Below are 25,184 nucleotides of genomic sequence, written 5' to 3' on the forward strand. Positions count from 1 at the left end.
ACGTCATGGCCTCCATTTCACTTGCTGCTGGCATTTCACTGTAAGCCAATGCCACAGATAGACTTTCACCCAGAAATGAAGTTTTTAAAATCTAGCATATCTGTCTCTGCAGTGGTAGAGTCCTGGGATACTGACATTATTCTCTTAGAGAAACGCCAGAAGCAAGATAAGAAAAGAAGGACAAGGACAGAGCATCTCATGACAGATGGTTATTCAGGGTAAAGTCTCAGCACTGAACAGCTGCAATTAGAGCTGGTTTTAGCCACGGGCACAGTCCCATCCCTCTCCTCACTTCTCCTCAGCAATTCTTCTGTTGTAAGAAGTCTAAGTGTCTTTGTAAAAGCTATTTTTGTCCACAGTGATCAAATTGCTAAGACAAACTTTCAAAGGAAGGAATCTCATTTCATATGTAAAGACTAATAAAAAATACTTGTTCTAAGGTTGGTCAAACACATCTATCAACAGGGAGAGGCGGCAGCGCAGCGAAACTGTTCAAGCAAGGTTGTATGTGCAGAAAGCTAATTTTTAACCGTTTGATTAACAGTTGTATTTTTACTCAAGGTTTTGAGAATGATCTTAACTCTGTAAAAATGCCCAACTGAAGACAAACGTCAGAGGTGCAAGCCTTCACCTGAAAGCCTCTCGCCCACAGCCGCGCATGCCGTTCGTTGCTCCTCAGGCTGCAGACACCACTGAGAGCAACATCTTGTTTTACTGTACTGATGATTTCTACTGTATAATTCAGAAGGACATATATAATTACGTCCTTCAGAAGGACATAACCTACAGCCGTTCCATGCATATGCAGTAATGATGGACAAATCAGGAACAGATAATTTGATATACAATTTATTCCTCAAGGAGAAGATTTGTAAGCTATTCATGACATCCCTTTGTCAGCATTTCAGACAGACTTGTGGATAACTACTCCGCTAAACAATGTTCACATCAGCAAACTGCTTCTGAGTTGCCGTCCTTTCAAATCAGCATTTTAAAAATAGAGGAAAAGATATACCACTTGCATTTGTTACAGCCAGGTGAAGTGTCACTGCAACATGATATCCTACTGAATGTAAATGAATCTAAGCAGCAAAAGGAGAATAAATAAAGGCTCTCTGCAGACACGTTAGACACAGCCGCAGGTTTGATATTCAAGGGCACCACGGTCTGAAATGTATACCTATGCAGTTCTGTCCTGAGCAAGAGGCAGCCTAAAAACCTGCCACAGAATTTTTAAACAGACCATGCCAGATTTCTATTTCACACAAGATCTACTGTAAAACACAAAGCCTAGAGAGTTAGCTCAGCCCCTTCCCTGTCCTCAAGAAAACCAAACAAAAAACCCGAACAGTAAAAACTTTTTGCATTAGAAGCCGGTGCAAATGATTTATCACAGTTCTCTTGGTGTCCACAGTCCTTACACTGAAGAGTACCCATGCCTAGTTTTCCTACAGCAGGGTCTGTAGTTTGACCAGTTTGGGACCTAGCATACTCCTCCAGTCCCTCAACAGCCCTTCAGCAGCACAAGGTCACCACTGACTCGGGCCAGTCTGCACTACTGACATAAATATGATGTCCTCCAGCAATCCCCAAGTCAGTTCAGCTATCATTCTTATTTGCTCCTCTACCAAAACCACTGCCAGCAAAATCCTCTTGCTGCATGAATTATGAGCACCAAATAGAAACGAGCTGTTTCCCAGCATCTTTCACACATTTCTCCCCCAACAAAGAGTTTTGGCCGAGCATAGGAATCAAAAAATATTATCTTGGGGCAAGTGAAAAACATGTTCCTCCTGCAACCTTCTTTTTACTTGCTGCCACTGAATCTGATCCCCAGATTTAGCACAAAGCCTTTTCTTTGCATCTTTGCAATGTGTCATGCTATCTGGGCTTCATTTTTAAATACTGTCTTAAAAGTCCCGAAGCTTGTGCCAGACATGAACCCTCCATCTCCAGGGAGGGGATGCGGTTGTACTACCATCATCTTTCAAATGTGCAGATGGACCCTGACTCCTGGAACAAAATCAGAGTATATATGACATTGGTGAGATGGGGTGATTTCCCTCACGGCGAAAGTATTTGAACAGTTTTGCAGAAGGAGGATATTTTCAAGTCTTGATACTACAGCAAATCCTACAAATAAAATTAGGAAGTTGTTCTCTCCTTCCTTAGCCCTCTAGTCATACCCCTCTACCATAATTTCTGTGAGTTTGAACACTTGCCTTCCACATGCTCACACAGAGTATTTTCTGAATATCCTCCCACCTTTACCACCCATAGCCTGTGGCTTTTTAGAAAGGAAACACCCAGCTGCAGCAATGGGTCTGCCTTTCACCCAAATATTCCAGGTGGCATTTACTGCTCAACATAACTTGATGTCAAACTTCTAAGTTTTAAATAGCCTTTAGAAAAACTGGCTTCAGCAATTATCACTTCATGAGGGGCAGTGGGAGTTCGAAGACTAGAATACAGAAGTAATAAAATTGCAGCTTCCCACGCTACACAGGGAAATAAATTCTTAGTGGAAAAGATATGAGCTAGATGGGAACTAAAGAAAAAACAAATTAACTGTCTATTTAGCATAGCTTTTATTGTTATATCTTCCTTTTCTGCCTAGTTTTACACTGCAATCTAACAGTTCTTGACTGCATGCCCAGTGATCAAAGCCCCCCAAAGAAACTCAAGACATCTTGAATCATATTAGTAGGGAGCACAACTCTTCATTTACTTTTGTGTATTTAGACAGGCAAAATCTAAACATGGCTTGAGAAGGGTTTTTATCCAAACCAAGTTATCCAAGCTATGCTAAACATTAAATGCCAAATAGGAATTTGTTGCTAGAGAAAATGAAAAATATTACCACTGTAATACAGTAGCAACAGGCTACTTTGGAAAAACAAAACAAACCCAAAACAACCAACTAGGACTACAATTGCATGGAAGCACATCAGAGCCCCTCACAGGAGGCTACTGATTATCACCCTCGACACCAGAAGTGGCTACATACCAGAGATAAGTAGAAAATAATTCCTACAAATAGTCTATTAAATGTTCAGACGTCCTTTGGAAAGGGAGGCTCTTCACAGAAGAGACTAATTAAATTCTTGCTTCACTTGACCTTGGCTATCAGCAATGCTATCAAGATGCTTCCCTTCCGATAAAACCGAGGGCACACTTGTACTTCCCCTCCAGGATCCAGCAGATCAGTTTGATGCATATCCACCTCAACTTCTGAACTTTTCTTCTATCACCTCCTCAAGCAGGGTTTTATTTTTGGGAGGCAATCACCCATTGGATGCCACTTGCTGTGACTATTTGTAGCAACCACCTCGGAGTGTAATTCAGCCTGCAGCACGCGAGAGTGCATGGGTGCCATAGAAGTCCACGAGCTAGGGAGAGGTGTCAAATCTCAAAAATTCATGAATGCAAGCTCCGACAAGTGTAAGAACTGAGATTATTCTGGAATTAGCCTTCTGTAATTTGAAAGACTGGTTAAACACGGTATCAATTAAATGCTCGTATCAAAAATACTCTGAGGGAACAGATTACTGAATAGTACTATGCACTTTTTTTAAATCAGCAAAAAAAGCATTCAATTTCTCTGGCCAAAATTAAATGAAGAGGGTGATTTCCCATGCTAAGCAGTGCTCCAGACTTTAGGTCTTGAAACTGGTGATATAAGTTGGTGTTGTAATAGCATGCCATTTTTTTCTTTAGCATTTTTCCTGAAATGCTGGCTCAATACCATTTGGCATACTTTCAATCACTGATCTAAAAATTAAGTGCCTTGTTCTCATTTATGTTTCTAGCATAAGGAGGCCTCGATATAATGTATGAGCAGGCATTAACTACTTATTCACTGTACGTTGTCCAATGCAAGGGACACAAGAGTCTAAGAACGTACAGGTACTTACCACCCGCTTTTCATCATGATTGTCAGGTCCCTACAGCTTCACAAATCTGTCAAGCAGCCATGCTACAGAGGGGTTACGGGAAATCAGACCAAACCCCAGTGCCTACACAAACATTAATTATCTTGATTTTCCCCCCTTTTAGCATTAACATGTCAGTGAAGTTTCTCACTGTTACGAAAGCAATGGATGAAATGCACTCACTGTGGGATTTCATGCAAGATTAAAAATACAGATATTAATCTTTCAAAGGATTTGAAAAATAAGTCTCAGCAGCACAAGCTTCTGCTTTTAATGCATCTTAACTATTTAGGCAATGTGCTAGCAAAACACATCATGGGCTGCAGCATCCATCACAAGTCAAAACAGCACTGCGGCTAGAACTGCCCAAAGTGAACAGGATCTGTGAGCCTGCACATCTGGAGACAGTTGTTTCAGGCCACCTCATCTGGACAGCAGATGACTTTCCACAAAGCAATAACACTCAACTTTCAACTAGATCATCATATGCTCTACAGCCCAAGTCAACTTAAGTCAGTGCAAGTCAAGCAGCTGAAACAGTTAAATGAGTGCAATCACATCATCACTTTTTGCGGAGGAAAGACAGACACTAACACACACTCCGCATGCTAGCCAAACTGGAAAAAAGTATTTTAATAGAGAGTTATATCAGAGGAGACCCAGGCCTTCTCAGATGACATGTTTGGGCTAGCTCTACCTTACTTTCACAAATGTGGAGTTTTATGGCTACTGAAAGTGAAACATCTTACTGCTCCAAAGCCAGTAAGGATCCTCATTATTTTCTATGTAGCTCTGCTTATTTGATTAAAATAAAGGTGCACGATACCAGGCCACTGTATCTGTACTATTCCTACAGAATTACTGGAAGGCAATGTGTGCCATTCTCCTTCCTGCCCTGCTCCCTGACAGACTATGTTGCGAAGGTCATGTCTAAACTGGAAACTTTCCTCTGTCCTGCATGTGCAGGAGGGACCACTGCCAAGACCTCTCTTTTCAGCTTAGCACCTTGCTAGCAGCTTAGCAAGGCTTCTCTCAAGCTGCCACACGATCACGGCCTGACGGGCTTCTTGGGAAGCTGCCTGTCCATTTGAGGCATCAGTACCACTTCACTGATGGAGTCTCACTCACCAGTGGCTGCTGAGGCCACTGCTCCTCTCTAGCAAGAATTGCCATATTTTCATTACTCAACTATCTCTTATTTCAGCCTATATTTACACCCATAACGTTTGATGCTGCTGGTTCAGCAAGGACCTTCCTCAAGCATATTTTCAGTAGCTAATTCCTGTGACCGCTATGGAAGAGACATACAAACGTGCTTTAGATACACAACTTCACCAGCTAAGAGGCTTCTTTTCTTTACTTTGTCGCCCTCCCCACATTTTGGAAGTTTTCCCCCATTTCTCAAAAGCCTGTAAGAGCCAGGGGGCAGCTTTGCCGTTGGCAAGAAGCCAGAAAATTCCCAATACAGAAACCAATTTCAGAGTATTACAGCAAACACACAGATCTCCCTGGCTACTCTGGCTACCCAGACATAACTCCACAGCAATTATGCAGAGCGGTTACCCACAGAGCAGAGAAGATTGCAGAACTGCGGGAACACCGTAGCCTGCATCAATAACTCTGGCATCCCCGAGTTGCTCTTAGCCAAGAATTGCACTTTATCAATCCTTACTGTAATCCCTAAAAGGCTCAAGAAAGTTTTGGTGTTACAACCAGCACAACCGTATAACCTCTGCATACTGTTATTACCCTCAGCGATGTACAGAAATTATATTAAGGAAGAAAACCCATCCAAAGCTCTACTCATTGATATGAGTGGTCATAAAAAAAAGTTTTTTAAAAAGACCAATGCATTTTAATCTTCTGAGCTCCAAGATTGATACTAAGGCTAAAAAAGGAAATTTAATTATGACTATGAATAACCTTATTCACTTCCAAAATCATCCCAAGTACCATACACACTTAATCTAAACAAAGAAAATGACAAATTCTGTCAGTGTTATTCTGCAGCACTGAACTTCAAGGAGTCCAAACCTTAAAATCCCTTAGGGACTTAGAAAGTGGCTGACTAATCCTGTAACCACAAAGACAAGTTATCTCACTGGTTTTTTTTCAGTAACTGAATTAGAAACCAAGCTAAAAGGTCAGCCTGTCTGGACAAGAGGGGGAAAAAAAAAAAAAAAAGAAGGCGCAAAAAAGGAGCATCACTTGCTTATAAAACACATTTGCTTGCCAGAGATTTGATTAAGGAAAAACTAAAAACTCAGCAGAGTTGGTTTTTTTTCCTTCTCTAAGGGATTTTGCTTTAATTTTCTTAAGTAAGAGTACCAAAATACCTCTGGACATGCTAAAATAAATCATGTCATTGGGCTTTGAAGATCTGGCTAGCTGCAGAAATTAACTGTAAGTACACTGCTGACCGATGTGGTTTTTATTTGTTTGTTTTTTTAAGAAAAGCAATCTGCCAGAAAATGCCGATTCCTTTAAACCAAATAAAATTTTCTACAAATCTGAGAGGTTTAACCAAGTTCTGCTAGGAAGGGTACGTGGCTCCGTAACGGAGCTTCCTTCCAATCCAACATACCCTTTCCACCTCTCTCCCTTGCTCCTAAGGCTCTACTCACTTAAGGATTAACGATTTATTTATTCAGGATCACTTATCCTGAATAAAGCAGAACTCCTGAAGAAGTAGAAGTAAGGATCCCTGAAGTAAGAATGATTCCTTCATACAGTATTGCTCAGTGTACTATTACCATGAAACACAAAGGTAACTGAAGTGGTAACCAAGTAGTTAACACTAAATCAGTACGTGAATACAGTCTTCGTTAATAATCTGGAGCGAGAAGTTTGCTACTGGCATATTTGCATCATTAACTTACCTGAAGACTTCACACACTTAAATCTGCAATGCACAATGAAGGCTTAAGACACACAGTTGCAGTTTCAAAGGCTTAAAACTATACCATCCATGGTAAGCAGCCATTAGAGTTTTAAACAACTTTGGCCTATCTTAACACTGAAGAGTATTAACCTTTATTCAACAAATGTTTTTAATTTGAGTCTTAGTCTCCCAATTTATTTCCGACTCCAGGAGAGCTGGCTGCAAGGGGTTTGTTTCCAGGAAGACCATACCACTTCCCTACCTCGTGTACCCAAACGTGAGGCTCGTCGCAAAACCCCGGTCCAACGCTGCTCTGCCCCCCCCTCTTTCACTAAGGGAAAGGAAGCAATAGCTGCAATTTGAAGTCAAGGAAGATGGGAGAGAGAATTAAAAGCTTTGTGAGGAAAGACTGAACTACAGAGGTTTCCAGGGCATTTTGAAAAATGCATGATGACCATGGGAGATGCCGTCGTCTTTAAAACCAGGGGCATATGTTCAATATCTCAGAGACAAATATTTTTTTGGGACAGTCCCCCAGTGAACCATCTCCATAAAATCCATGTCACCTGAACCTGCACGCCTCGCCATGCAAGGCTTTCCCAAGTGTTCACTAGTACTTGGGCATCTATTTATAAAGATCCTGCATGATGGCAAGACACAAAACAAGAAGGAATTAAGCACTTAATTTCTGAAAAATATTCCTTTCAGACTATATCAGTCTTTATGAATTAAGCTACTTTTTCTCCCTCTTTCTTGAAGGTCAAAGCTTGGGTTCTGAAGCTATCTGGTCACGGAGGTTATTGAAATAAGAGCTAAGGCAAACCTCCCAGGACTCCCTGGCTATTGGAAGCAGCCACAGCCAACTGCAAACTCCATTACCTTCTCTGTATGAGCAAGACCTCAAACATGCCTCACACATGATGAAACTCCCTGCTGCAAAGTCTCCTGGTGAGGCAAGCAGGGAGACACCCAGTAATTACATGCACCAAATAACACTGGCAATAAGCAACATCTAGATTTTTCTGCAGGTTTTATAGTAACACAAGAGAAGGGTGCACAAAGGTCCAGAAGTCAGAGCTGAGATAACTTTGCTCCTCCACAGCACATCATTTCAGGCACTTGTCCGGATGAGACCCTGCCCATTGGAAAGTATTCACAGAGGCTTGATGGAGACTTTATCCCAAGGCCTTCTCCCTATGGTCCAGAGACTCCATCCTCCAAGAGGCAATCCAGAGCAGCTATATTAGGCTCCTGATGCAAAGAGTCCCCAAAAGGAGCCCTTTTTGCTACAGATGAGAAAAACCTGGACAAGCTTGTCTTTTTAAGCTACATTACCCTTTATAAACATTTGTACTGACAGATGAGTTGCAAGAAGATTTTAGAAGCATTTCTTGTTTGAGCAGCAGTGTTCTTTTTTTAAGGGAGATGCTGTGCCAAGAACACACCCAGCCTTGAAAACAGATCTCAAGGCATAACAAGGCTCAAACAGGTTTTCTAAAGAATTCGGTATGCTCAGAGATTTTTCCAACATCACACCTTCAATTATTAATTCCTCTTCCCTTTCTCCCAAAGCAGAAATGCACGTTGCAGCCTGACCTTAAACATACAGCAGTAGTGGAACAAATCCCATGATCAAAGACCCCGGCTGAAGTTCTGTTAGTTACTTAGTTCATCCACAAAACTTTCAGTCAACGTCTCAGCTGATTAAATGCTGTAGTAGGAAAGGGGCCTCAAAGCTGGGCCCGGCTGTTGAATTTACAAGTCTGAATACTCTCACATAAAGTCGATTTCACCTTACATTATTTCAGTCTCCATTAAGGGCTGTGACCTAAGCAATTCAACACAAACAACAGCAACTCATTTTACTTCCCACTCACCGCAAGTTTCATTTAAAAGCCTTATGTCACAGAAGGCCTGCTATATACAAAAATATAGCAAAAATGAAATTTTGACAGCAGGTTGTGGCAGTAAGTGCTTTGCCATCAGTGTCAGTATGCACCAAAGTGAAAGCAGGTGGTGAACAATGACCCCGTTGCCAAATGTAAGACAGCAGAAATCTATTTTCTTCCACAACAGATATAAGAGTCAAGCCACTGAACCACCTTTTTCGACTTCAAATATTGCTAACAAATTTTAAAACCAAATGTGGTATCTTCTGGGTTTTTTTTTTTGTTGTTGTTATAAAGGGAATTTAGAAAGGTTTATAAAACCTACACACATACAGCTTGCTGTAAGTCACATCAGTGGTTTGAAGCAGCCATGAATTCGATGAGGTTTGCAGTAAGGTTCAGAGCATCTTCCTCATGCAATCGTTACAGAAGATTCAAGACCACTTAAACAATAAAAGAGATAAATAAGCTGTTCCTGGGTTTATTTTTAAAATGACCGTATGTTTGATTACAAGGTGACAAAATGAACTGTTTTTCCTTAATAAAGATGTCCCTAGTTAGAAGTATTTGCTGGGAAGAACATACTAAATATGCTGAAAAGGTAATGCTTAAAAGAAACACAAATGATTAGCAGAGCTTTAAAAATTCTTGGCAGATGGCTGAAGGAAAAAAAGGAAATCCATTTAAGGGACATCAATATTATGAATCAAGGCAGGTGACATTTAAAACCAATGAATAAAACATCACAAAAAAACTGCCTCTTTATAAATCATACTTCACAGTGGAAACTACAGCTAGGTACTATACTTTAAGATCTCCCTCAATTAGCAGGAGATACCATGGGGTTTGGAAATTAATAGTTGTCTGTTCTGGACTGTCTTCTGTTGTCAGAAAAATAGTCTTTTTATTAGAGTCTGGCTTTTTTCCCAAAAAAGTTATGGTCTTAATGCTCTCCCATTGAACGAAAGCTTGATTTTAGATTCAGCACAGCACAAACAAGTTTACTTGTTTCCCAACTAGGAATCAGCCCTAGTTCCACAGGACCTAGACAGGGTTATCTATCAGCCACCCCGGATCTGGCTTTATCTCTCAAACTGATGAATGCCCTAGCAAATAAGTTCACTTTACGATCAAAGTAAGACTATTGGAAGAAATCAGTGCCTGAGAAGTAATTTTTATTCCAGCCACCGCTGGGAAAAAGGGGAGTTCATGACAGATGGAGGGAAGAAACTTTTGGACAGAGAAATCCCTGAAGATTCACTCAAAGTGTTTGGTTTAATCTTGGAAAATGTTATTGAAAAAAGCTCTACTTTAACCAAACATCTTTTTTTCTTCTACACAAAACTATACATATTCAGATGAATTTTTGGAACAGTCAATCTTCATTTATCACGCAAGGCTCAGAGTAACTTGCTCTCTTAGGAAAGAAAAAATGTATTGCAAGTTTCATAATAATTCAATAGAAGTCTCAAGATTATTTGATTCTCAAATAATCCCATTTAAATGACCTGCAAATGTGCACAACTCTAATAAAGCTTTTTTCGCTCCTGTCCAAGTGGACAGACTTTCTGGTGTCTTAGTAACCAGCTTGGATTATTCACTTGAGTAATTTGGATGAGGGAAAGGAGGAACAGAAAGATTAGTGTAGAGGCCTGCATCTGACACCTTTACCAAGCTGCTTAAAAGACAGAAGTAAAAAGAAGATAAAGCTCAGAGGATCACAGTAGAGTCAGGAAACACTATAAAATGATAAACTACAAAAAGTCACACAACAGCAGCTTACCCATATAATACAAGTACTTTTCTTCTAGCATCTACCTTATCCACGTATCCTCAGAATGCCTTCTTCCTACTGCTAGAAAAGACCCAACAACCAGTTCCAACAAAATGAGAGCCAATTATTTAGCCTGCCATCACTTTCAAAGCCGGCAGCGGTACAGAAAATACTCTCAAGTTTTTAATCGATCAAACTTTTAGAAGGACAGACAAAAGGCAGTAAAGCTATAAAGCATCAATATTAGATTGCTAATAAATGCTATCCAAATGAACGTTCAAGAGAAACCAAAGACATTGAATGTTCCAGGTACTGGTAGACAACAAGCTGTTCACAAGACAAATGACACCTTCACAGACAGAATACAATAAATTAGAGACTCTGGTCATTGTAAAGCAGAACGTGTTTACTGTTATTGATAAGCAATAAATCACCTGCCCTCTAACAGTTCCTCCCAATAAATCACTTCCAAAGAAAGAAACAGATGGTTCCAGTATGCAGCCATTCTTCACCACAGTCCTGAGCTGGGAGAAGAAATATACTGTGCTGAGTGATCTCCATTTTTAACTGTAGTCATTCCATAGGGGCGTAGGGGAAGCAGCAGGGCGATGCAACAGACGTTAACACTGTGCACCGCCAGATACCAGCTGCAACTTTTGCAGATTCATGGCAGGGCTGAGCAGCCTACAGAGCTGCAGTGTGCATCAGTCACTGCGCTCCCCTGGGTTGGACTCCAGCCTGCAGTGATCCATCGCGGTTGGCATCCTCACCGTCTGGACCACACCTGATATGCATAAGTAGACTGATCTGCAGGCATTGTCAGGCTGGTGTCTACCACCAGACTCAAAAATACAACATGATCCTAATGCAATTTGACTTGCTTGGAAAGAATTAAGCTTTCTATAAACTTTTCAGTAAGAACTTCAATCTCTTGCTATCACACCAATACCTAATTTGTAGGAAGAAGATTCACATTCATGATTTCACCGCAAACCAACAGCCATTTGTCCAACTGAACAAGCTGAAGACACCATTAGACTAACACACTTTCCTTCTCTGCTGTTAAAGATACCAGAAGTGGTTTTATCTATTTATTTAAAGTCTTTGTTTCCAATGTAATGTTTCAAACTACTAAGTAAAAGCACAGAAATGGGGATGTTACTAAAAAACAGTATATCCCAGACGAGAGCAGCATAATGAAACATTGTCTCAGTAAACAGAAAATTATATTTTTCTTTACTACTTCAAGAAAAAGAATTATACCTCCACTCGGGTAAGAGGAAGGCTTGCTTTCATTTACGTTATACTTGTAAAAAAGAAAGATCTAAGCTGTTAAAAGCTCTGGCTAGAAGCTGCTTACAGACAGATACAAAAAATATCAGTTTCCTATCAAGCAAGTATAAATGGACATACGGTTATTCAAAGTTATTTAAAGGAGGCTGCAGTTGCGATACCAACTCTTGCAGTGCAGATAATTCGAGAACTCCAAAGATGTGAATATGCTTTTAGAAACTGGACTTGGTTAAAACTTAAGTATTGTCTTGACATTTTGCTTCAACAGTTTGCCAGACTATTGCTTTGTCTCTTATCTGAACAAATAGCAATTGCAAGTGTGAAATACGTTTCTATTGCTCACTCCTTTGTCCCACTGGCTTGGTGAACCATCCAATTCCTACAGCTTCCTGCTCCAAGGAGCCCCTGGCAGGGCTCCCTGTGAAGAGGAGGAACACTCTCTGGAGCAAGAGCTTCTAAACAAAACCAAAGACCACAGTAAGCGGTCTACAGACACTTTTGGAACAATGATGCCTCATTTCAAAAGCAGTGAATTTTAAGGAGCACAATCCACGGAGAAGTCAGGTATCGACAGCAAGCTGTGGCCCAAGCACTTTGGAAGCAACAGGCTAGACAACTGGTTACTGGAAAGAGATCTGTAGCGGTGAGACCAAACCCAGCCCTTCCTCCAACTCCTGTAACTCAGCAAAGTCCCTTCTCTGCCCATCTCTGTCTAGCGGATGGTGAGGTAGAGACAAGAACTGCTGCTTGTACATGAGGGCTCTGACAAAAGTGGCAGCTGATCAGCACCTGCATTATTCCCCCCAGTTAGAGGCAACTAACACCTCCTGCTCATCCTTCCTTCTTTTGCCCCACAAAAGTTTCAGAAGCAACAGTTCTACTGCTTGCAGGACAGTCTTCCCCAGCAGCAGAAAAACAGATGACACCGTGCACTGAAAAGTGATAAAGTCTGTTTTGGAACTGGGGGAAGTCACACCAATCTTTCCTGTCCAAAGAAATTCCTATCAGCAGCCAACGAGACACTTCTCAAAAGGAGCTAAAAAGATGAGCTAGTGCAGAGAATAGCACTCACAGCATGGAAACACAAGATCTGAAACATCGGTTTGCTCACGGCAGACTGAAGCGTGGTGAACCTGCGAACAAAGGCCATGACAACAGTCATCTTCCGCAGTCCTTCCACAGAAAGCTGAGAAATTTGCCATGTCTACTTCTGCAAACCTTGACACTCTCAAGGATATACGTTAATTTTATTTTTGTAAGGAAAAAAGCTCTCCTGCAAAGCTTTTCTGCTTCAGTGAGAGAACCTGTGAAGGCAGACCCTCTTCATTAAGCCAAGGAGTGAGAAGGAAAGACCCAAACTACTGGCTGTTGATAATTGTAGGAATAGGAAAGGTCTGATTCATCAAGACTTAGCAGATGCAAGCAAATCAAGGTCTTCCAAAGGAAGCAGGATACTTCTTAGGAAAGAGAAATAAACCTTGTTTCTGAATGTCAGCTTCCTTCCCAGAGCTGCAGCAGCAGGATGGAGATTGCCAGTGCAGAAAACGACTGCTGATGGTTGCAGTTCTCCACTGAGGTCCTGCACGTGAATGGCAATGCTTTCCTTCAAAAGCTCAGCTATCCCCTGGTGTTCTTCCAGTGAAGCACAGATAGCAAGAGCAGCTAAAGACACCATAAAAGTGGCTGTACCAATTAAGCTCGACAGGCTGCCTTACACAAGCCAGGAATGGTTGGCAGATACACAGGTGCTGGAATCAAAAAAGCCTTGGAGCAGACGGCTTCAACTCCTTGCGTAAAGCCTGCGTAAAGACTTGATGTCCTGCAGTACTCTTGCTCTAGTGTCTGTTAAAAGCTCAGGACCTATTTTACTCCACATCCAAAACAAGCCGCTAGGATACCGGTATATGAAAAACTACGAATTAGAGTTACAGCGAAACCTAAGCTCAACACTACGGGTATTAAAAAACAGCAGTTGCATCATGATGGCAAAATTCAAGATTGACAGGGGCTCTACTGCCACTCATTTTCGCCAGTGAAACCACCCTCATGAAATAAAACTGAAAAGGTTTCAGTATTGTCATAGCTACCATAAGCCGTGAATGGCTGGAACCTGCTATAATCTGCTAGCAAAATACGCTTTCAATAAAGTGATTAGTGATATAATACACAACATTCATGACTGGATGATCCACAAATATGTGCTACAATAGGTTTGGCAAGACTGAAGGCCTTTCAAGCAGGGCCAAAATAAAAAAAAAGTGATCCCACTTTAGCCACAAGTGATATTAGAATACTGACCTGCTCAGAGCAGCTAAAAGGCTTTTAAAATAGGAATAAGCAAAGGGTTTGTTGTGTCTAAAGGCAGGAAACACTGCACAATTAGTTTTGCTGTATGTTACAGTACTACTGAAAGATTAAAGTGAAAAAAATGTATGACATTGTCTAAACAAATCTTCTAGCATTATTAATTTAAGCCTGTGCAACACTATGTGACTAATGTTCACTGGCAAAATTAAATTCAACTACAAAAATTTTGAGATCTGATTATGGCAATTAGGAATTCTACATACAGTGCAGCCTGCCCATTAACAGCCTACCCCTGCAGCATTTTCATATTAGGGTTTGTTATATTCTTCCTAAAAGCAAGAATTTTTGCCCATAATTAGTATTCCCCCCCCCGCCGTGCTTAATAAAGAAATGAGTTCATAAAGTTCTTGAAAACATTTTTCGTAACCAAGCAGGGCTTAAATCTTTAGAGATCCTTGTTCAAACATGAGTGGGGATTAACATTAACACCATCGGGCATTGACTAATCAGTTAGTAATAACTTCTACCTCAGAAATCCAAGGCTGGAAATACACTGGGTTTATGCCATCTCCGACCACAACCAGGACATAGCCAGAGCATCACGTTTGGGAGGACTGGAGTTCATCATGTTTTAGAACGGGATCTCTGGGTTTTCAGCTCTGGAGTGGATGGGGCTGACTCGATCTAACCCTCATCTAACATGACACTGCCATCGTGATATAAATAGTGTCTTACTTGCCTGCTTCAGAGGAACAATGTTAGTCAAGAAAAGGTCAAATGGTTTTGCCACAGGGGAAAAGAGCAAAAATCTTTTGTAGTTTAATATTGCCCTTTTTTTTTTTTTTGGAAGACAGGAGACTCCAGGTGCTAGTCGCATAGGAGGGAGAGGAATACAGAATAGAAGACAAGGCATATTTATCTAGTCTGCAGTAGCACAAAGCAATAATATTTCAATAATTTCTTAAGGCCCAGGAGGAACTAGTATTCACCCAGCATCTCACTGATCTCATCTTTACTTGGAATCCTGCAAACTCTATAGACAAAATCTGCTCAAACCTGCCAGCTTTGACAACGCAGAAATAAGTTATAGCTGCAGGCAAGTCTAGGGCAGATGTACTTGATACACCTACTAGTGAATGTATATTTTCTTATTCCACAACGCTTACCACATTGATGCTTTCAATTAATAAAGCATTAATAAACATGACTTTTGCCCACAGCTAGCCAAATCGATCTAGTTTTAGCCAAACAGGAAAAATACCTAGTTTTAAGTCTTTGAATACATTACACAACTTAAGGTTACTGCTACTAACCCTCAGATAAGCACTGTACAATTACCCACGTGTATTTATTAAGGTCGCTTTCAAGCATTTTTCTTGTCCTACAGAAAATAAAGTAGCTCTGTTACAAAATCTGCATGCGTGACAGGCTGGTATATTCATACACAGTTGAACTAGAGAAATACATACAGCTGGGAAGTGAAATTTTTACAAATTACTACATGAAGGTGACCCAAAGCCCGATTTATTGCTAGCTTTTATTGCTTGCTTTTATTGCTTCCAGCGCACTGGTAATCTACGCACATGGCAATACTTCAGTACTACTGGAAATCAGTAAACAAGGTCACATGCGTGTCAAACAGTTGCTTTGCACATTCTAAAAATACTCGTAGGTCCTGTTTGCTAGAATGGCACCGACCTTTCCTTGTGTCATCCGCGCTGCCTGTGCCGCTCACTGGGTGTAGCCTGCACCTACAGCTCACAGTGTGCAGGGTGGAATACCTCCTACTCAGTGGAAGTAAAGGTAATCGCCAAACTTGTTATCAACCAAATTAGAAAGTGAAATAATTACAGCAAATTTCCCCTTGGGCCATCTTCTGCAGACTACAAAAGATTTCTAAGATACTCCAAACTAGCCCATCTTTCCTGGGAAGTACCACACATTGAAAAATAATTGTTTATCATTAAAATAAGTTACAGCATGTAAGGTGAGCGAGATAAACGGAGTATCTGACTCTACTGGAATCACGTGTTTGGCCCAGACCCTGTGATACACAGGCAGCTTGCAGGTTATTTTTGCAAAGTATGTTTATGCAGTGACTTTAAGCCTTCAGGCTAAACATAACATAGTGCGAAGGGCTAACGAGAGACAATGCAGCAGGTCCCCTCAGCTAACCATCCTTTTCAGTCTAAATAGGAAAATTTGAGATGCAGCAGCAAAGACAACAAAATATACGTCACAGCAGTAGCCTATACAATCTGTACAAAGAGAATGGAAAGGCTCCAGCTATTATTCCAGTCTTAAAGTAAAGCATCTCCTCGAGTTGTGACTAGCAGAAGGACTTTGCTTTCCACACTGCTTTGTGAAGGTGGAGTGAATCTCACCAACTGCGGAATGCAGCGTGACAACCTGAACCACGGGCAACACGAACAGACATCATAAGGGCACACAATGCACTTAAAGTACAAAGTGCTTGCAGTGAAGTATCATTGAAAGAAAAGGCAGCAGAGAGAACAGTGTTCAGCAGAGCATGAGTCTTCTGGCATTTTGAACTCAAACCAGAAATTTTCCATCCTCACAAAAAGAATTAGATCATAAAATTTATGCGTAATAGATCTTTCTTTGGCCTTCTGAAAAGTTCCTGAAAATTCTGAGCACGTGAACCTTAGTTAGTAAGACTGAAATTGAGGATTTGAAAGAGAAATGAAGACAAGCTCGACGTTTATATAATAAAACAAAACCCAGTGCAAAGCTTGAGAAAAACAAGGAAATTCAACAGTTCTAACACTATACCTTCAGGATTTGCATTTTCTAACTGCCATCTGGAATTCTATTTTTTTATTTTAAATGCATAATGGGGAAGTAAAGCAAGACAGCTCGTACCTTCATGTCCTCAGGCTTTTTTGTTCATTTGTTTGTTTTTAAACAAGGAAAGTATACAGATAATGACTGGTTATGATTACTGAGAAATACCTAAAGAAAATGAGTTTTGCAAAATGTCCCATCCAAATGCATTAGCAATTAGAATCTCCTCAAGTTTCCATTAGTCTGCCAAAACAAGAAATAATCTTATAGCAGCTCTGACTAAAACTCTTGAAGATTGTCACATTGATTGAATTTCAAAGTATAGACTTACAAATTCATAGTCTCCATCCTGTGGTACTTTCCAATCAGATGAATTTTTTGTCTGGCCAGACACATTCTTCCCAAAGCTATTGATTTGATTCTCCTTCTCCTTCTGTTCAAAATATTCAAGGAATGATGGTTTGGCTGGCTGCATCGTTTCATCCCTCCCTGGAAATATTAAAAATAAAAAAAACAGTTGTTTTGAAAAATATGTTTTCAGTTATACTGCCTTACATCATGCCCAAAAGTGATTTTATTTTTTTAGCACGCACTAAATCACGTAGTACTGCTAAAGTACTATTTTTTCGGCAGCTTTTCAAATATAAAACTGACTGTACAGTGAGAAAACTGGAGAAGGGAAGCTTAAAGCCCACCACACAAGTGATTACAACGCTAGAGGCCTTGGCCTCTAGACCTGCATTCCATCCATCAAAGCACAACACCAGGTAACCGAGCTTCATGCACTGAATGCCAGAACTAAAATGCTATCAACTAGAGGGGTTGGGGTTTTTTTCATCCCAGCCAGGTTGCATGCACTGCAAAATACGTAAAGTTCCAAAACTAAACAGTGTTGTTTTACAAGCAGAAACTCATCGTTACATTTATAAATGGAATAGTACAAAAGCGAGGCTTTCAAAGACCACAGCTACCATACAAATACCACATAACTTGCCTCGGGTAGAAGTAGTCAAGTTCTACATTTCTTGGGTAGAAAGGATTAATTAGTTTGCAAAGCTTCTTTTTTTTCTTTTTATAAGCAGTCAGTTAGTAAGTTTTCAAATTTACTGCCCTAGTTTTCTTTTTGTACGTTAATTCCTCTGAACACACTTTCTTAGTGGATTACTCGAATAAGTCAGCTACATAGATTAACCATTCAATTCTAGCCTGCATTTAAGAAACTTGGGGTAATAAGAAATGGGCATGGGTACAAAGAGAGACAGAGGCGTCAAAATAACCGCCTAAATACAAATACTTTGATGTTTAAGAGCAGGTCTCATAAGCCTCCCAAGCACCATTCTCAATAACAAAGAGTTCACCCATGCTGATGGGAGAAGAAAGGATATAGCCAAGAGCACAAAGCTTTAGCACAACCAGATTTATATTATTCTTACTTGTCTAAATTATTCTTTAGAACAAGCAGAAGTTAAAAGAAAAGGAAGAACGCTGCTGATCCATTAAGAGCGACGAGCTAGTAAAACTACATTCTCATAGGGCGCCTAGGTGTGTTGGGTAGTTGGTGGGATTAGGGATATGAGCACTAATGTATCCCTTCTTCCTTCAGCCATCAACACCATCCGAATCCCTGCTCGTGTGATTGAAGTACCGTTACATACAAATAAATCTAGCAACCCATTCAGCAAACAGGTTTCCATCACTGAAGGAAGAAACGCAGGGTCACAAGTTCCCAGATCAAAGCAGATCCCCAGTGCTGTTTGGAGAGAGAGGAGGTGGGCTCCACGAACAGAGGCAGCTTCAGCTGTAGGGTGACAACAGCGCAATTGAGAAGGAAGCGATGAAGAGTGAGAGGATGAAAATACTGATTCCTAGCAGAGACCACATAAAAGCCAATACAGGAAGAAAACACAAAATTTAACTTCACAGCAAGTCGAGACCAAAAGACCTTCGCTATCTCCAGAGGAAGATTTCTTTACTGGTGCGACCGGTACAGCATCAGACGCTGCCCAGACTACTCACACTTAAAACTGACCTGTCCTGTGAGTTACAGTGCAGCTAATATCTTGTAAAGAGTCTCAGTCTAAATGAAGAGGCAGGCCTGCACAGAAAACATGCTTTAACAGGGCTGCACCACAAGACCAGGACAGCTGCAAATGCAGCCAAAGGCTACTCACAGCTTGTCACTGTGCTGCTCTTTACGATAAAATGCTTCACAAAAACCTGTGAGCATAATGGAAGTAAGCACTGTAACAATACCTAGTAAAATGCTTTTGTTCTGATAAAATATGGTTCTCTAGACACTGGAGTAGGTTAATCATACTTGAAACGTATGTTTTAGGCAATGCAGAAACCATCATTTTCAGAAAGCAGGATTAGGACTAAAGTTAACAGAAAATGGCATCAGAATAGCCAGTTCTGGACTGTGGAAATAAGTCCACTGTCGAATGCCATACATTTGAAATAAATATAATCTGTCAGGCAGGCAATCAACCAAAAGTTTAGAGCTTCAGTCAAGCACACAGGGGATGGAGGGTTTTGTGGGGTCTGCGTAACGCAGAGGCTCTCCTACAAGAGTGTGTACAGAAGGCAGGCTATCACAAGACAGTGCTCACTAAGGACATGCAGCAGTGCTTTCCTCTTGAAAAAATACTAGCTACTCTGGAAACCCATTAAGATTTAATCACCGAATATTATTCTTGCACATAAAATTGCCATCCAGTGATCCAGAACTTCCCTGGCAGACTCTGATCCTCAGACAAGTGTATGAATACCTTGGTCAGCTATGAGATACTTTAAGAAGTTATTTGTCTATAGACATGTTAAATACAGAACGAATTGCCACAAAGTATGAGAAATCTTGGCAGGATATTTGAGTTGTGATACTGAGAGAAGTGTGGTTCTACACAGTCTGAAATGTCACGATGCATTTTGAAAAAGCACTGCATCGTACTGCCTCTCCAGGATCAGCTAAAAGCTCAAGCATGAACTGAAGTGCTTATACTTTTGCACTATGACAACTGGAGCAAAGACAAATTATTCTACCCCTGGCAGTAGTTCCCCTTTTTTTAAAAAAACAAAACCAAGAACCTCATCGTACAGAATTAGATCAGGACAGACACCTTCAGACAGGCTGCGTGAAGGTCAGTCAGGAAACACAACTGCGAAGTGGAGAACAGATTTGCTGTTGGGAATAATTACTGAAATACAATAGCAATCCAATTACTGCTATGTGATAAAACATTTATTTAGAATGAAGTAAATACACCCCCTCGTATTCTGCTGCAGTCCAGCCTGTTTGAAGCAGGAGGTAAGTTGTTATGGCCAATCGTGGCAATGTTGAACACCAACAAATTTTGTAGAAATAGAGGAATTCATAACTACCTAGGCTACTCTATACACAGATTACTGACAGCCAGCCTAGGTCTCAGTAGTTCAGGCTTCCTAGGGAAAAAAAAAGAAAATCTAAATCAAGCTTCTACTGTATGTTTTGAAAACAATTGTTTGCAGCACAGGAGACTTTGAAAGCAAGTGTTTCACTCCAGTGACATTGGCTTATGCAGTTCTTTTCTATTTATTTATTTATTTTTAAGACTGAATTAAGCTCTGGTATGAGCAAATAGAGTGTCACTTAAGTAATCATGCTCATTTCCCCACACCTTGTATTTTACCAAGAACTGCAATATTTGTAAACAACTAGTTACATCTACTGAACAACAACCTATTGTAGCACCACTGAATTATCAAAAGGCATATCCAAACCCAAGCTTTATTTAATAAAACTTCTGTTTTCACACAGAAGTGAAACAGGCAAAGAAAGAAGCACATGAAGTGGTGGTGGTAGTTTATAATCCTGAAGAGCACAACTGGATTTTCAGCCCCACCAGTACAAGTGACCAAAAAGCTGGGGGGCTGCGGCAGAAGGCTGCCGGGACACGGAAAGGGTCTCTGCCATGCTGAGAGGGTGGGAGGAAAGGGGGTTTTGTTCAGCCTGGGGAGGGCAGGAGGGGCTCTAGCTGCTGTCTCCCACCCCAACAGGCCATCAGAGCCCCGCTCTCCCCAGCAAAAGGTTGAGAGGAACAGCCTGAACTGCAGCAAGGGCAGCTTGGCCGAACATAAGGAAGAAGGTTTTCACAACAGGGACGGTTGTGCAACAGAGCAGGGCTGGAGTGACTGTGCAAGGCCCCGAGCAACCGGATCTGACATTGCACTTGGTCGCAGCCATCACACAGGCAACCGGACCGAGGACCTCCAGAGGTCCCTGCCAAGCCAAGCTCTTCTGCGACTCACGCTCTTCACACCCGCTGTCAGACACCTCGAACCTTGCACTCACCTTAGGCTTTCAACTGCATGCAACATTTAGTCACCAATTTTAGTACATTTCTACACATCAACATGTAACACTCATCTTTAAACAAAACCCAAACGAACACTAAATAAACTGATTAAAAGAGATTGCTAACTGACAAACAAGAAATGGAAAAAAGGTAATATAAAATGAAAAATATATGGAATACAGATCTAAGATGTCCGAAATTTTAGTTGCTGCCATGATCTCAGTAGGGGTGCATATGCAGCAAGACCGACAGAAACACTCCTGGAGACAGAAAGACATTACAGCAAATCAATTATCATCCCGGCACGACTGGATTTCTTTTCGTCAATCTTGGCACCTAACAGCAGTGTCATCTTTCCAAAGATGATCTGCTATTAATTCAACACAAGAATCACACCGCTATATCTTTAAGATTTTGATAACAGGCAGTTGAAGACAAAAATCGATCACTGCTATTTGCAGAAGCAGATGCTGCTGAAGGATGACACCGCACTAAACGTGTCTGTGCCAAAAAGCATTTACCTTCCTAGTGTTATAGGGTTAGACTAAAATACGAACATTTGACAGAATGTCAAATGCCACAAGTGTGGCAGAGAAGAGCCAAAGAGAAGGTCATCCTGCGGTGACAAGAAAGGCTTCACCATCCATTTATTTTGGAACCTAAAGAGTTGCTTATAAGGATGAGCCACGAGAGCTCCCTGGAGCCATTAACGGTCTACCATTTAGATACGCAGGCATCTTTTTAGGAGCTGTATTAATTACACAAATGGAACGCCACAGCTCTGTTGGAGCTGGTCCAGCTGACTGCAGAATTGCAGGTTTGGGCTAGCTGTACAGAGCCACAGGCGCTGGGAGGACGGCTCGTCGTTCAGCCTGCCGCGTGGTGAAGAGCGGAAGCCCTCTGCAGAAAACTCACAAGTGCTGTCTGGTATAAAGTCATGTTTAGAAAAGTATAAGAACATCAGTATTGTTGTGTGTGAGAACAGAAAAAGATGTGAAATTGGTGGGTCCAAAGATAGAGAATGTCCTAAGTTGTGACTTATATTTTGATTTTGAAAGGAGTTTACTACTGATTTCAGTAATAGTGTTACTCTTTCAGCACCGGAAAGCAAAGTCCAACTGCATGCGGTACCACGCAAGCTGGGACAGTCCTTACCCAAAGCACAAACAGCCCAGACAAGCCAAAGGACGACTGACAGATACAGGCAGGGCACTGCAAGAAGCCAGCGAGGCAACATCAGCAACAGCCAGCGGCCTCAGCATACTGGATCCTCTCCTCTGCCAGGCTACAGCAAGGGCAAGTTTTGAGGAAAAACTAAAACAATGTGCTCCCTCCCAAAAAACGTCACCCATCTGAATACTTAAGGGAACGGAAGAGGTCAGTCTTAGTGGCTGACTGCAGCATACAGACCTCCTTACATTGAGCAAAAGATGACAAAGAAGGCCTGGAGAGCCTTCAAGACATTTGTATTTTCATCTGATGCTGCAGAGAAAGTAGAATGATAAGGAAGAAACAGCACAGTCAATTAAACCAGCAAGAGATTTGCCTTTTTTTCCAACAGTAAAGAATATCTGGGAAACCAGATCATTTAGTATCATCTAGTCCCAGAAATCAAAGCACTCATTTTGTTGATTTTGTCAAATTAGCTCTCACAATTGAAAATTTTCAGAAGCTCATGAGCTTCAAAAGGATGCCTTCAAAAGGAAAGTGGGATTTACAAAGTCCTATCTATCTGAACAAGCTTGCTGAGTAATGAAACTAGAATTTCTGCTTTTCTCTAACATTATTCTTCTCTACTCAAACTTGACAGCAGAAGAATTCTTGTTTTGTTATTCTTTCCTCTTGAAAGACATTGCTACTATCTAGCTGGGGTGAATTCTGGAGTCACAAAGCTTGTCATGAGAGAAAAAGATAACCTCAGGAATGCATTTTGTGTGCTCTTTACTCAAGTCAGTTAAGTTAATACAGTTGATATTGTATTGTATTAAAATACCTATTCTTGAAGCCACAGTGAGAGTTTTCCTCCCTTATATGAAAAATAGGAGCTAGAGTTGTGGCTGGGAATAGTCAGGAGATCACACTACAAATTCATCTATGAAAAAGGTAATGTAAATCAACAACAACAAAGCAATTACTACATTAGCAATATCAAACTAAAATGTGATACTTGGCACACGTATACTTATTTGTCAAGATTTCAGGAGGCTGCAATCTTTAGAAAGACAACTGGCCTCAGCTCTGGAGAATACTTGTGTTTATGAGAACGGGGTGTCAGAAGCAGCAAGACTAAACATTTTTAAGTTGACTTGTGCTAGGAAAGTATCACAAACGCCCTGCACAAAGCTCAGGAAGATGCACCCCTGTGAGCAGGAGCTCAAAACAGCTCTGCAGAGATGCAGTGAAGAGCACTCATGTTAACTTTAAAGAAAGCAGAGCTATCGCTGCCTTTAGTCAGCCCTAATGCCAGAAAGGATCCCCTGGGACAAGCAGCACAAGATTATATAGTCCCTTTCACAGAGGGATCAAGATCTATTGTAAAGCAATTGGTTTGCTTTGTCCCTGCTGTTGACAGGCTCGTTGTTCTCCGGGAGTTATAAACCCTCTCATCTCCAGCCTGAAGTTTATAGGTAGCCAGTGTATATGCACTCATTCTTGAGCAAGCTTCAGCTCTTCGGCATTCAAACCATCATCCTCTAGAGTGTTCACCTTCCCTCCTTGCCCTTTTTTAAGAGTTCTCATATCCGATGTCATCTTTCATTTTAGTGGTCTAAATAGGCATAGATCTTTCACTGACTCGTCACGTAACAGGCTCAGACCCTAGTAGTCTCAGTAAGCTTCCATCTGCTTTAGATTGAATTATGTAACTTTAAGGCTTAAAATGCACACGTATTTAGGATGCACAAAACAGCACCTGACGATTAAGTGCAAGCAACACTTCATTAATATTAAATTTCAAATGGAATTGCAGTTTTATTTGCTTCAGGCTATTTCTTAGAGATCACAGATGAACTTTAGCAGCTGGACAGCATAATTTGTACAGTATGAACAGGACTGAGTCATTTTATGCAGCAGAGCAGAGAGATGCCAATGTACTCAACCAGAGCAAAAAGTGCTCCGCCATTAATGAATTCACCCCATGGCAACACAAGCTGAGATTTCCTCACATTAAAAGCAGACCACATAACACTTCATATCTATTGAAGCTTATGAGGACAAGCCTTTCCATAATTATGGCCTATCTCAAACTAAATCAAAGTGGAACATACCTGACAGGTCCTGCTATTAAGAAGGAGCTCCTAAATGACCATAAATATCAACGCTGGGTATCCTAACTAATCTCTTTTAATGAGTATAAGATATCCAAGTCATCTAAGGAAAAGCGTACCAACACTCATCCAAAGCTGTGGTGTATATAATTGAGGACTCTTTCAGAAAAAGAGGAGGAAATCCTCACAGTAACGAAAGCTGTTTAAGACCAGGTTAACCCCTTTTGGATCTCATTTACATGAAAACTCACAAAAGATTATAAATACATAGCAGCTTTCTTCCTCCACCACAAATTTTCAGCGGACACCTCCATCTTTCACCTCATTAGCTTGACTTGCTAATTTAGTCCAGCGACTACAGTATGTGACACAGGCAGCGAGACGTGAAGGTGCACCAGGAAAAAAGTGAACGTTTCATATCTGGCATCATCTGGCTCAGGTTCTGATGAATCTTAATGAGAAGCAACCGCATCGACAGGGCTGCAATCTTCAGGTCAAGCACGCTGTGGGCAACAGCTCAGGCTCCCTGAATGGCATATAACCAAATTAGCATTTGCTAACACCCTTTCTATTCATAACCCGGAAACTCATTTGCTTATCTAGAAAGAACAGAAAACAACACGGCAATGAACATTTTTTTGCTGAAGCTTGAAAATCTGCTGGTAAAAATGAATTTGATTTTAAACTTCTGCAATCAAAGGATTTA

The 25,184-nt window shown here is 41.0% G+C and overlaps 1 protein-coding gene across 1 annotated transcript in view; it reads right to left on the reverse strand.

The window, feature by feature from the left end:
- The window catches only part of STK4 (serine/threonine kinase 4), a 42,454-nt gene that overhangs the window by 3,109 nt on the left and 14,161 nt on the right, over positions 1 to 25,184 (reverse strand). Inside the window, exon 11 of the mRNA XM_009326827.1 lies at positions 17,213 to 17,370. Coding sequence (XP_009325102.1) covers positions 17,213 to 17,370 — 158 coding nt within the window. The remainder of the gene's footprint in view (positions 1 to 17,212; positions 17,371 to 25,184) is intronic.

Source organism: Pygoscelis adeliae, unplaced genomic scaffold (assembly GCF_000699105.1).
Source record: "Pygoscelis adeliae isolate BGI_AS28 unplaced genomic scaffold, ASM69910v1 Scaffold286, whole genome shotgun sequence".
NCBI lineage: Eukaryota > Metazoa > Chordata > Aves > Sphenisciformes > Spheniscidae > Pygoscelis > Pygoscelis adeliae.